The 12305-nt window shown below is 45.2% G+C and overlaps 1 protein-coding gene across 1 annotated transcript in view; it reads right to left on the bottom strand.

Moving 5' to 3' along the window:
* The window catches only part of LOC138472495 (collagen alpha-1(XIII) chain-like), a 179053-nt gene that overhangs the window by 131532 nt on the left and 35216 nt on the right, over positions 1 to 12305 (bottom strand). Inside the window, exon 2 of the mRNA XM_069610708.1 lies at positions 1358 to 1427. Coding sequence (XP_069466809.1) covers positions 1358 to 1427 — 70 coding nt within the window. The remainder of the gene's footprint in view (positions 1 to 1357; positions 1428 to 12305) is intronic.

Here is a 12305-nt window from a genome sequence, read left to right as displayed (position 1 = left end):
TTGACTGTAATGTATCAGAACCTGAAGGGGCATGCCAGAGGTTACCACTGGGTGGAGCAACGCGTTTGTCTTTGAAGCGAGCCAAGGCAACAGTGGTTCGAGTCCCGATCCCGTGCTTGGAAACCACTCACTGGTATGAGCGCGTTATAAATGAACAATTATATTTGTTCCTGTAATGCTGTAATATAATTACAAATTTTGTAATTTGTTAATTACAAAACATAACAATATCAGTTTTTTAAACAGCGTTTAAGCCAGATACCCCCTCTTCTAAGCCCGCCATTAACAGCTGTTTTCCAAAATCCATCACATAGTGAAAGTGTGCAACATGGCTACACGTGACGGTGAGATCAGTACACTAGTAAAAGGGCCAGACAGAACCGCTGCATGTTGGAGAAAAGGTTACCGGTGTCTTTCCATTGCTTCTTCCTGTTTGTGCCATTGAAAGACCCCTCGATTCAAGAGCACTGTGTACACCCAGGCCCGCAGCCGACATAGGTGCCCCTCCACATGAGTGATGACAACTTTCTGTCTATTTTGGCATCTGCTAATGGCACGCCCGTGAATTTGGGGCTTTCCTTTGAAAGACATGTTATGAAAGCAAAAAGAAGTCACAAATTGAGCTACCGTTCCCACAACAACAGCTCTTAGTGTGTCTGCTTGTTGTTCGCAGTTCAGTGGCTTCCAAGATGAAAAGGCAGCCCTGTGATGTTGGTTGGTACCTGCCGGACCAGAACAGCGGCTCAAATCAAGGAATGTCACTGGATTGAAGCAGAGTCAATTCTGCTCCAACCTCCGCAGCATCCGCGACTGGATCCAGCAGACAGCAATGTTGCTATCTTCCAAGTCACCTTTTCACGAAGGATGCTCTGTTTCCAAGAACTAGAGCGGCCATTCATTTACTGCATGCTTTTCTTTTCTCTCCACTCTTTCCAATGCATCTGACTAACTTGTTGCTTCCTGCCCCCTCCGCGCCCCGCATTTCTGACCCACGACACTGTTTCCGCTGCCTAATCCTGGAGGGTGTGGTAGCTGAGAGTTGTCTTTTGGGCATTAACTTTACAGATAGTAGAGCAGGATGTCTCCGAAGGGAGGCATCCTGCAGGAAGCTGAGGAGGACCACTCTACTACACATCATTCAACTCATGATTAATTTGCAGGAAATGCTTCGCTGCTGTCTGTTTTGGTATTTGGGGACAGCCCCAAAACTGGAATTGTTCTGTGAATGAAAGATTGAAGTGTGGCTCTGATTGGTGCAGAGAGGGAGACCTTCACTGGAGGAGGAAGGGACCTTTTTTGGATTCTGTCCCAGGGCCGTCTTTGTTCCCCACAGTACACTGGTTTGGTGTGCTCTTACCTGGCGGACAGCTGCACCTCTGAAGGGCCTCCCGAACTTCTCGAACCTTTGGCAAGCGGGACTTGAGTTTCTGCAAGCAAGTAAAAAGCATGCATGTCAGGAAACGTTCTCACGAAAGGCGTGCAGCACAATAATATTATTATAGAAAAAACTTAAAGCATTCATAATCCTTGTCACATATACACACACATAGGGCCTAATTCATAATGCGCTTTGTGAATCGGCCCTAGAATTGTACTTGTTTTGGAAGAGCACAATCCTGTGTGCTGTGGGTTGCACGCAGCTCTGCAGTAAGCACTCAACCAAATGATCTACCCTATCATTGCTACTCACCTGGTTACAGAAACCTTGGAGTCATCTTTGACTCCTCTCTCCTCCTTCCTCACACTCAGGACATTGCCAAGGAGTCCCACTTTCAGCTCTGCCTTCTCAAAGGAATTCTACCTTTTCTCACCTTCCCCCAGTAGCTCAATGTTTCCCGATCCCTGGTTCTCTCTAGGCTCGACTATTGCAATAGCCGCCTCCTGAATCTGCCTTTGTCCACTCTTCGACCCCTCCAACTAATCCAAAATAGGGCAGCAGGACTTATCCTTTGCCTCAAGCCAAGGGACCAAATCTCTCCTGCCCTAAAAGCTCTTCACTGGCTCCCGGTTGCTGCACAGATTAAATTCAAATCCCTCTGTATCATCCACAACGCTGTCTGGGGCAGGAGACCACACTATCTGCAACACTCTCTTACTAAATATTCCCCCTCTAGACCTCTGCATTCCTCTGGCACCAACTCTTTGTGTGTAAAGCATTTTGCTAAACTGCGGGCAGGAGGTTGATCGCTTTCCTCAGCTGGCTTCCTTCTTTGGAACAGCTTCCCCCTCCATCTTCGTGTTGAGCAGGACTTTCTTAAATTCTGGAAGATTTTCCTCTTTACCTCCTCTTTCCCCCCTTTTCTCCTCTGCTAATGTCACAGTTGCTTGTTTGGTGTCCAGGGGCCTTATGCATCGTTTGGCCCCTGACCTCCCACACTGAATCGCCCCCAGCTTCTGTCTATCCTCAGCACTTGCATTGGCGCTCCCTCCACCCTGGAGGCTCGCACTTACCTTACATTGCACTTCACCTGTTTCTCACCCACGAGCACCCTAGCAGCTACCCCTATTCCCCCTCCCTTCTGCACTTGCACGTTCTGAATACTCACAAGGCATAGTAGGTTTGTCGTCCCCCCCACTGTATTTGATATTTTGTATGTATTTTAATGAGTCTCATCCCTGTGTCCCCTCCCTGTTGCCCTGTGGCGCTTTTAAACAGAATAGACTTTCAGTATAAGCGCCTAACAAGCAAATGATAAATAAAAGAAATAAAAGAAACGTGTATTTTTATACAGCCCTTCCTACTGCCGATTTTGTAGCTCAGTAAATAATCAACGCAGGCCTCTGTTTTCATGGAGCATTTGCCCTCCATTTGTCATGTTTTAAGTTTTAAAGACACTTTGGGCCTGATTTACAAAAATGCTTTAACATGACAAAGTCCCATTGAAAACTATTTGGTAAATCAGGCCCGTTATGCGATAGTGGGGAAAAAAAATGATCACTTGAAAAAAATGCTTTCAAAACGGGCGCAACAGCAAATACATATGTTTTGCCTCGTGCCTCTACTTTACATAGCAAACGCGGGCTGTTGTCTGTGCACCATTTTTGGCTCTCCCACAGTATTTCGAATCGGTGCAGTGCAAAAAAAAAAAAAAAAAGAGGTATGCAGGCGGCCTTGCACACTCCCAGACATGAAGCACCCTCGGGATTCGAACCTGCGTTGCAGGTGGAACCCACTTATAGGGCAGGCCCTAAGAGCTATTTGAAAGCTGCGACAAATAGGCCAAAAACGCACACGTGACCTCAGACAGCCTACCAATGACGTCTGGTGAATTGTCGTCTGTTCACGTGAACCACACACTTTTTCTCTCAAAACCTCTGGCAGATACATATGCTAAATGCTTTGCTGCCTTAACCATTCAAACCGGTTCCGAATCCCGAGGATGTACATGCTTTTTTAATTCGTTTTTTAAACATATCGCAGCACCAGAGATGCCATAACCCGTAAGCATAATGAGCCTAACGAGTGCTGCGGGGGAAAAAAAAAACTGCTGGTTATGCCCCAGGTAATATTATGCCCAAAATAGGCTTTTGTGAAAGCAGTGCTGTGGAAAGGCAGAACTGCTGAGAAATCCTTGCAGGGCAGAGCAGAGCATGCTGCCCATGACAACCAGGGCCCCAGTGTTGCACATGGTGGTGGTCTGTTAAAGAACAATGCTGACCCAGCCTTTATTTATTGGGATGTAAGGCGGCACCGGACTACTTGACGCACACACTGCGGAAGCGCCATGAGGTCCTCGCCCTGTCACTGGGCACTCACATTCTTCCTCGACAGATCATCGGAAGAGTCACTTATAGAGGACACAGATGATTGCAGTCGATAAAGGCACATTGAGGCAGCAACTCTGGGACACTGCAAGCAAGGATTCTGACTTTAAGCTTAATGATAGGATTTGTGTTCAATCTTTTGAAAGTGTTATTTTTCGGCAAGTGCTGACCCCATCGGAAAAGCTATCCTTCAAGCCTGTCACTGATCTACAATATGTAAACGTGGGGCAATTCCTTTCTCTCCAGAAGGATCACACGTGGATTAATACTTTAAATTGAGTATTAATAAAATTCAGAGCACTACAACATTGCAAACAGCGGTAGTAGCAAGCACTGTATGAAAAATAGGTTATTTTTTATTAATATATTTTGGTGTGTGTTACACTAAACCTGCAGCCCTAATCCTTTTCCCGCCACCTTTTAACATTCAATAATGCATGCAGGACTGTACATTTCCATATGGTCATAAGTAGTTGCTGCACAGGTCAGACTCAGCTTTACAGTTGACAGACTGCGTGGCCAGACCCATCACTGCAAGCGCCGAGGCAGTGAGACTCCAGCTATGCAAAGGGGACACTCTTATGATGATCTGCATGCGTAGAGGTAACCTGGCTGCATGCGACTAGTGGCCACAAATCCGTAGTCAGGATCTGCATGCGTAGAGGTAACCTGGCTGCATGCGACTAGTGGCCACAAATCCGTAGTCACGATCTGCATGCGTAGAGGTAACCTGGCTGCATGCGACTAGTGGCCACAAATCCTTAGGCACGATCTGCATGCATAGAGGTAACGTAGCTGCATACAACTAGTGGCCACAAATCCGTAGTCACGAACTGCATGCATAGAGGTAACCTGGCTGCATGCGACTAGTGGCCACAAATCCGTAGTCACGATCTGCATGCGTAGAGGTAACCTGGCTGCATGCGACTAGTGGGCACAAATCCGTAGTCACAAACTGCATGCATAGAGGTAACCTGGCTGCATGCGACTAGTGGCAAGAAATCCGTAGTCACGATCTGCATGCGTAGAGGTAACCTGGCTGCATGGGACTAGTGGCAACAGATCCGTAGTCATGATCTGCATGCATAGAGGTAACCTGGCTGCATGGGACTAGTGGCAACAGATCCGTAGTCATGATCTGCATGCATAGAGGTAACCTGGTTGCATGGGACTAGTGGCAACAGATCCGTAGTCATGATCTGCATGCATAGAGGTAACCTGGTTGCATGCGACTAGTGGCAACAAATCCATAATAACGATCTGCATGTGTAGAGGTAACCTGGCTGCATAAAACTAGTGGCAACAAATCCATGGTCAGTGGGTATCAGAAAACGTTTCTGATTTCAAGAATGGTGTTTTATGAAGGTGGGCTAATGTTAGGGGGCAGAACAATGTTCAGGGGTCAGGGGGCGTCATACACCATTATTTATTGGCCACACTGGGCTGATTTTTGCAATGCAATACATCCTCCTATCAAAGTGCACATGCGCAGGAGGTCCCCTATGTTAGAGAATTGTCTTGACTTTCAGGGAAGCGTGCTCATTTGGGTGGCCCCCACACTTACCTTACCTGGCTGATTTACTCCTCATCTTCCACTCACTCCAGATGGGAGTAGGAAAACTGTCTGTCCTTCATCCCTTCTTCTGACACTGCTCATCCTCCACTGGGAAACGTATCTACACCTCTGATTTATCATACATCTATTTGCCGATCATGCTCACATTTTCTTCTTGTCTTCATTCATCCATGAGCTGCCCTCTTGCATCATTAACTGCATATCTGCTATGTGGCATTGTATCGCTTTGTGTTGCCTGGTGCTCATCCAAAGTGACATTTCTCCCTACCTCCAATGCCACAGTCCTTCTCTCCTCACTTATATGTTGACCTCGTTACACCAGGGCGCCCGATCTAGGGGTTCCTTGTTCTCCTTGATAGCGATCTGAAACTTCAGCACTGTGCCACCTACCTTGCTCTGACTGAACATACATGAAATCCACCCCCATCTTCCACTCTCGGGCCACCCTGGTCTTTTGCGACTGGATTAGTGGGTCAATTCCCCAGCGGGACACCCTTTCTGCTGTTTTTTTCCACATAGTAAGATATTCATGTGTGCTACTCATACCATTAAAATGCCTATGATCCTCTTCCACCGTGCCCCCCCCACCCCCCCAATGCATCGTGACCATCCATGCAAAACCACTCACTATTCAAAATTCTCCTATTCGATGCATTCATGGTTTAGCCCCCATACCCACCCACCCCCCCTCCCACTTTGCCCCATCTGGCTCTCCATCACTGGAATGCTCTAACAAAGCAATTAAGGCTATTCTAATAGGGACTTACTTCAAGATTGTCCTTAACTACAGCTTCTCTCGGAACAGAGCCAAGTGCCATTGCCACGGAGTTGTCTATCTGTATATATCTGTAACTACTGCAGCTACTGAGGATGCATTTAATGCCTGGCCTGGGTGTTCTTCATTTACTGTTTCCAGTTCCTTCCCCATCACCAACAAGTCCAATGTATTGACTGCTATAGCATGACGAAGTGAATGTCCCAGCAATGGGGGTGTTCCAGGCATTCCTATGTCATTTGAACAGTGACTCTTGATTCCAAACTGCAGGTTCCATCCCCCAGCGTTGTGCCAGGCTCTGAAAAGCCTACAGTAGTCTAATCCCGTGAGGCCTTCATGAATCTGCGTCTTAGCATGGTGATCACATTATTTCCCCTTATAGTTGCTTGCTTTCATTCCTGCCTACATAGATACATTAATGTATGAAAGATAGCTTGGGGGTCAATGCGCCTGCTGCAGGCCACAGAGATGCATTTTAGTGGTCTGGGGCAGATTTTCAACGGCCTGAGGCTGATAGGATGAGTACCACTGAGTTGAGTAAAAGAATGATTCCTTGAGCGCTTTGAAACACTTGCCTGAGTATAGGCGCTTTATAAATAAACAATACCATGCCAGTACTTGGTATGTACCGCATGCGGCAAATACACCATACAAGTACTATTGAAATCACCATATTTAATTACCATTATAATGCTACTAATAATGAGGCCCTGGGTCTCTTGTAGTAACTGCTCTGTAAAAGATGAGAGTTAATAAAGATACTACGGAGAGCATGAAAGGCATTTGGACTCTAATTCTCCAGCCCGGGTAAATGTTGCCCTCGGCAATCATCTTCGTGATCATGACAGACAACGGGCCCTCCGCAGGCACTTCTATGACACTGAGCCATGTACACCTGTCTGTAGTCAAAAGGCTTTTCCGACCGTCATTTGGTAGCCTCCTTTCATGCAGCATGAGCCTGCTCTGAGATGATGTGTTCCCCGGTTGTCGCTCATCCCGGAGGCAGGCTGAGGTGCCTAACTCCCCCCTGACAGTCCTCCCATTCAGCCCCACCCCTCTATGAATGCACTTCCAACCCAATTTGTCTGCCTCTCGCTCAGGCCTTTTTGTTCCTCGTTGTCACACGCCCTTCCTTCCACCCCTTTGGACACACGTGTTACTTGCCAAAGGTGCCGTTCACTGGTGTAACAAACCTTGATTTTCAAGAAGCAGAAGGTAATTCCCATTCATTTATGAGACGTGGACTTGTTAAAGGTTGAGATGCCATATTTGTGAAACCCTCACTGCGGGACTGTCCGTGAAGTCTGTCAGTTATTAGTGATGGTGGATCTGAGTGGTGTGTGGGGTTGACGTCGCACGCCCAAGGCTCTGGACAGGGACCACCAGGCGCGGTTCATGTTTTGCACATACTTTTGATCAATGGTGACTTGGGACTGTCTCAAGCAAGCACGATTGACCTGAGAAACTCTCGAATGAAAAAGCCGATCCAACCGCTGGATTGACTGATTTCATAAGTTCTCGTACACACTTGCACATGTACCAAGTAAATAAAATACTTTCTACAGTGCCCTTTGCCATTGCTGCAAAGACAAGGGTGTAGGAGTGTGTACAAGATTACCAGTCTGGCGCAGTAGAAGAAACTAACTCTGTATTGATTAAAACAGAGCAAGATGTTCACAAAATGCCTAAAATCACCAGGCTATGAGCAAACGAGGCACTGCATCTTCCTTTGGACGGTGGAGGTGGTAGTTGAACTTCCCGGTTGCCCCTCCGTCTCCCCAGCAACAATAAATGGCCACCTTTTCTTTTCCACTCCTGTCCCCTTCGCTTTGAGCATTGCTCTTGAGAAGCCGGCACTTCCGCTACACGCTCCCTGTAGATCCCGCCCACTACTTGACCACCGGAACCTTATTAAGGTAAATCTCACTTCTCACCTTAACACTGGAATTGCTTGATATCAGCTCGTGCTAACGTGAACAGTTGATGATCCTGATCAAAATGAATGGCACGACTGCATCAAGTGCCAATCCCATTCATTGCCAACCCGTTAAGTTCACTAATGTCATTTTAAATTCCAGCGCATCTTTGGGAGTGGACTTGGTACCTCGCAACTTTGAATCTCCAAGGCATTGAGCTAACCACAGTAGCAAACGGCAGCGGATCATGATCATCTTTGGCTCGATGGCTGAGCTGAGCGCTACATTGCCATGAATTACATCCTGTAACCCAATTAGCACAGCCAGGCTGCTGGCTGCTGGCTGACTGGGCTGCTTTGTTACTGCATGTTCAATGAGTGTTAGGACCACCTCTATCTTCATTATCATTGTTTTTCTATTTGCCCTTGTCCCATGTTCCCGCCCCTTGGACTGTGGGTGCTTTGAAACACAATTTATTGATGTATAAGCAAATGCACAATAAATAAAATAAATAAATAAAGCTACCTTTCTGAATATCATCTACATTTGATGAGGTAGGAGCAGTGTATTCAGAATCTGTAGGCGCAATGTACATCCCAGTATGAACCCACCAGCATATTGTCCCCTGCCATGATGGTGCTTGGAAAGAGTGACAGCAAATGCTTTTGCCTTCCACCTGTCATTGTTGGGCAGGAAGTTTGGACTGGCCGACTGGGATACAAGGAACTTTAAGGTCCCGATTCATGGAATATTTGCCCGGTTCAAAGTGAATTTGCACTGCTGAAAAGTGACTTTACACTGCTGACAAGTGACTTTACACTGCTGACACAAACCTTGATTCATGGAAATGTGCAAAGCGTATTTTAGCAAGTCTGGGCGAAGTAATTTTTAACTTCAAAAATGACTATGCACTGAATTTGCCCGGACTTTGCACGGCAAAAATACACTTTGCACGGTTCAATGACTCAGGTTTTGCGTCAACAGTGCAAAGTCACTTTTTAGCAGTGCAAATTCACATTGAACCGGGCAAATATTCCATGAATCGGGCCCTAAATATCAAGGGCCCTTATTCACAGAACGTTTTCCTATGGGATTGCACCATTATAAAACACTTCCATGAATCAGGCCCCAAATTCGTTTGAAAACGGTCAATGTGAGAGTCTGCAGCAGATGAAGCAAAACGTTGATGGGTTGCATGGAAAAGCTTCAATGTTTGGTCCAGTTCTTTAAGCTTGAGGCCATTAGTCTGTAAAGCTTTGCCCAGAAAACACTGGGGAGATGGATGGGTGTGCTCATCAGTCTAGCAACATGATAAACTCCAATACAATATCTCCAAACAGTTTAAATAACAGTTTTTGCAACTTGGGAGCAATGTGATTCATCTTACCTACACAGTCATAGTAAGTTGGGCATGATTTCAGTATATCTGAATGTAGTTCTCGGCATATAGATTTGCTTGGTCACCCTAACCTTCCAGGCTTTTTACCCAATGGACTCGGACTCCTGCACATGAAGTTTGATCTCATTCTCCTCCTGAGCCGGAAGTGGTCTAAAAAAGACTTTGCAGCAACTAGTGATGGTTGTGCATGGGTGAGTGATGCATGTTCATCCTGGCTGATCATGAACATGTGAATGCGGACTTCATGCATGTCATGTTGATGATAATATCTGAGGGATTTCTTCTCCAACTACCACAGGGCGGGCAACATTTTACAGTTGCACTCCTATGGTAGCTCTTGGAATTTTTGGTAGTAGATTTCCAATCCGAGCATACGTCCTCACAAATCTTTCTCAGTGCATTTTGAAAACCCAGTGAAAAAGTATGTGTTCTCATATTCTGCTTATACCAGAATTAACCTCGGTACTTGGTGCTAGTACTCGTATGGCAGTAAATGGACAGTCTTTCCACCTCTGCAGACGGGAGGGTCTGATTTCCAGCATGCGCTGGAGCCAGACATAGTGCGGGCAGGTGCTTTGCAATCTCTTGTCCCCCCGTGGAACCGTGCCAGGGGAGCGGAATTGAACATCCCTGCTATTTCAGTCCAGAGTGCACATGCAGCGCTGCCAATGGACGTCATGCCTGACTTGCGGTAAGCCCTGCTATTCTAGATCCGTTCTCATAAACCGATAACCCAAAGTGCTTAGTAGGTGGCCGGAACATGTGATTCCAGATCTTCTCTTCAATTCTTAGCCCAATAATGTATGGCTGACCAGGCACCAGAATTACTGCTGGGAACCATCTTCACAAGACCAGTACTATGAACCCCAGCGTCTTTGGTTAATCGTGATCATTTGCAAATTGTCAGAACAGATACTGAGAAGAATTGACTATTTACATAGAGCACAATTGGCTCCAACTCCTCACCATATTCTATATTTCCATCTAACAATTGCATATCATATACTAGACCCTACACATTCATTCTCAGGGGGGCAACCTTCAGAAGCCATCTAGTAAATAATTCCACTGCAATTGCTTTTAGAAATTATTGGCCAAAAAAGCAGCCTTTTTGTAAGCATTGGAAATGAGGCGAGACTTTGACTAATGGTTAGTTCAGATAGCACTTGGAAATAGGCAGTTCTTTGGGTGGAGGAGCATATATATTCCTCTTAAACTCTTCCCTGCTGCACCACCTAACTGCATGGATCTGGTCCTGCACTGCTTGACTCTCATCCATAATGGGACATGCTCTTAAGGGAATTTATTTCAAATGTTCAATCATTTTAATAGGAATACACTGTGTAGTAATGTTAAAAACTGACAAACGTCACCTCCTCAAACATACAGAAATTGAGAACAAAACTTTATAGAATTGGCAAAGTTGCACATTTTTCGCAAACAATTGTTTTCCTTTATTCAGGAAAACATATTCTTAAAATGCAAGGCTGTTTTCACCAGGAAAGGACATCAACTACTAACTAACGTTGATATCTTTTTAATTGATAACAACTCTTAAATAACTTTTATGAACATTTTCAAAGAGCATTCAAGCAGTTATCAAGCTCACACATTTAGAAAACATTAAATAACGGGGGCCAGCTCTATAAAACACATTTTCTAACGTATATATTTTAAATACTTTTGAAACATGATGTTGTCTGCATGAATTAATGCTTCAAGAGTATTTTTTTATTGATGAAGTTGTCACAAACTTCAGTTTGAAATTGGAAGAATGTTTATGGATTCGAAAACGATTTTTTTTAAAATCAGATGCCCTTTCCAAATTGCAGATTGGCAGTTATACAGATTTAAGCATTCAGAAAAATGAGAGCTCAAAATTCCACATGTTTGATTGCCGAGTACAACACAAATGGATACAAATATGAGGGTCTAGTTAGTTAGGTCATACATACATAATTCTTCATAAAATGCCCCCATCTGACACTTTACAGGCCAAATGGCAGGATCCAAAGTAGACATTTTCTGTAAATATATATATAAAAAAAAGTTGGAAGATAACTACATGCTCGCAGAAGGGTTGCACCTATGTCAAGCTTCGTTCTTCGTTGAATTACCGGGGGTCATTAGAAATTTCCCAGTGTGGTAAAAATTCCAGTAAAAGTGATGGTAAATCCATAACCGGGGCTTTTACAGCACTGGTAAACTACAGGTTTTCCAGTGAGGGATACCTGATTAACCTCCGGGCAACAACTGGAGGGGAATTAGGCCCAAACCGGCAAATAAATACCAAAATTACTGACACCGGTAATTCATGTAATTCCCCCATGTAGTCTTACAGGACTCCATGGAACGGGGCATTACCCGCTGCCTCTAATATCACAGTAATATCGGGATATCAGGCAGTGGGAATGCCAATTCCGGTTAAGTGGCATCCGCCGGATTTACCAGCGGGATACCAGCAACATAGTAATACAGATATTCCCAGTTCAAATTAAGATGAAATAACTTTTCATTTTGCAAAAGCACTAAATAAAGATCAATTTGCTGGCCAGAGTCAAGTTTTCTCACCTTTTTCTAGTTTGGGATTAGGATGTATTTATATGTGTTTCCTCCTCTCTCTCTCTCTCTCTCTCTCTCTCCCTCTCTCTCTCTCTCTCTCTCTTGCTCTCTCTCTCTCTCTCTCTCTCTCTCTCCTCTCTCTCTCTCTCTCTCTCTCTCTCTCTCTCTCTCTCTCTCTCTCTCTCTCTCTCACTCTCTCTCTCTCTCTCTCTCCCTCTCTCTCTCTCTCTCTCTCTCTCTCTCTCTTGCTCTCTCTCTCTCTCTCTCTCTCTCTCTCTCTCTCCCCTCTCTCTCTCTCTCTCTCTCTCTCTC

This window comes from Ambystoma mexicanum, chromosome 8 (genome assembly GCF_040938575.1).
Source record: "Ambystoma mexicanum isolate Mex_15411 chromosome 8, UKY_AmexF1_1, whole genome shotgun sequence".
In the NCBI taxonomy this organism is placed as follows: Eukaryota; Metazoa; Chordata; class Amphibia; order Caudata; family Ambystomatidae; genus Ambystoma; species Ambystoma mexicanum.
The sequence above is the reverse complement of the archived record's forward strand: the minus strand, read 5'-3'. Positions and strand labels throughout refer to the sequence as shown.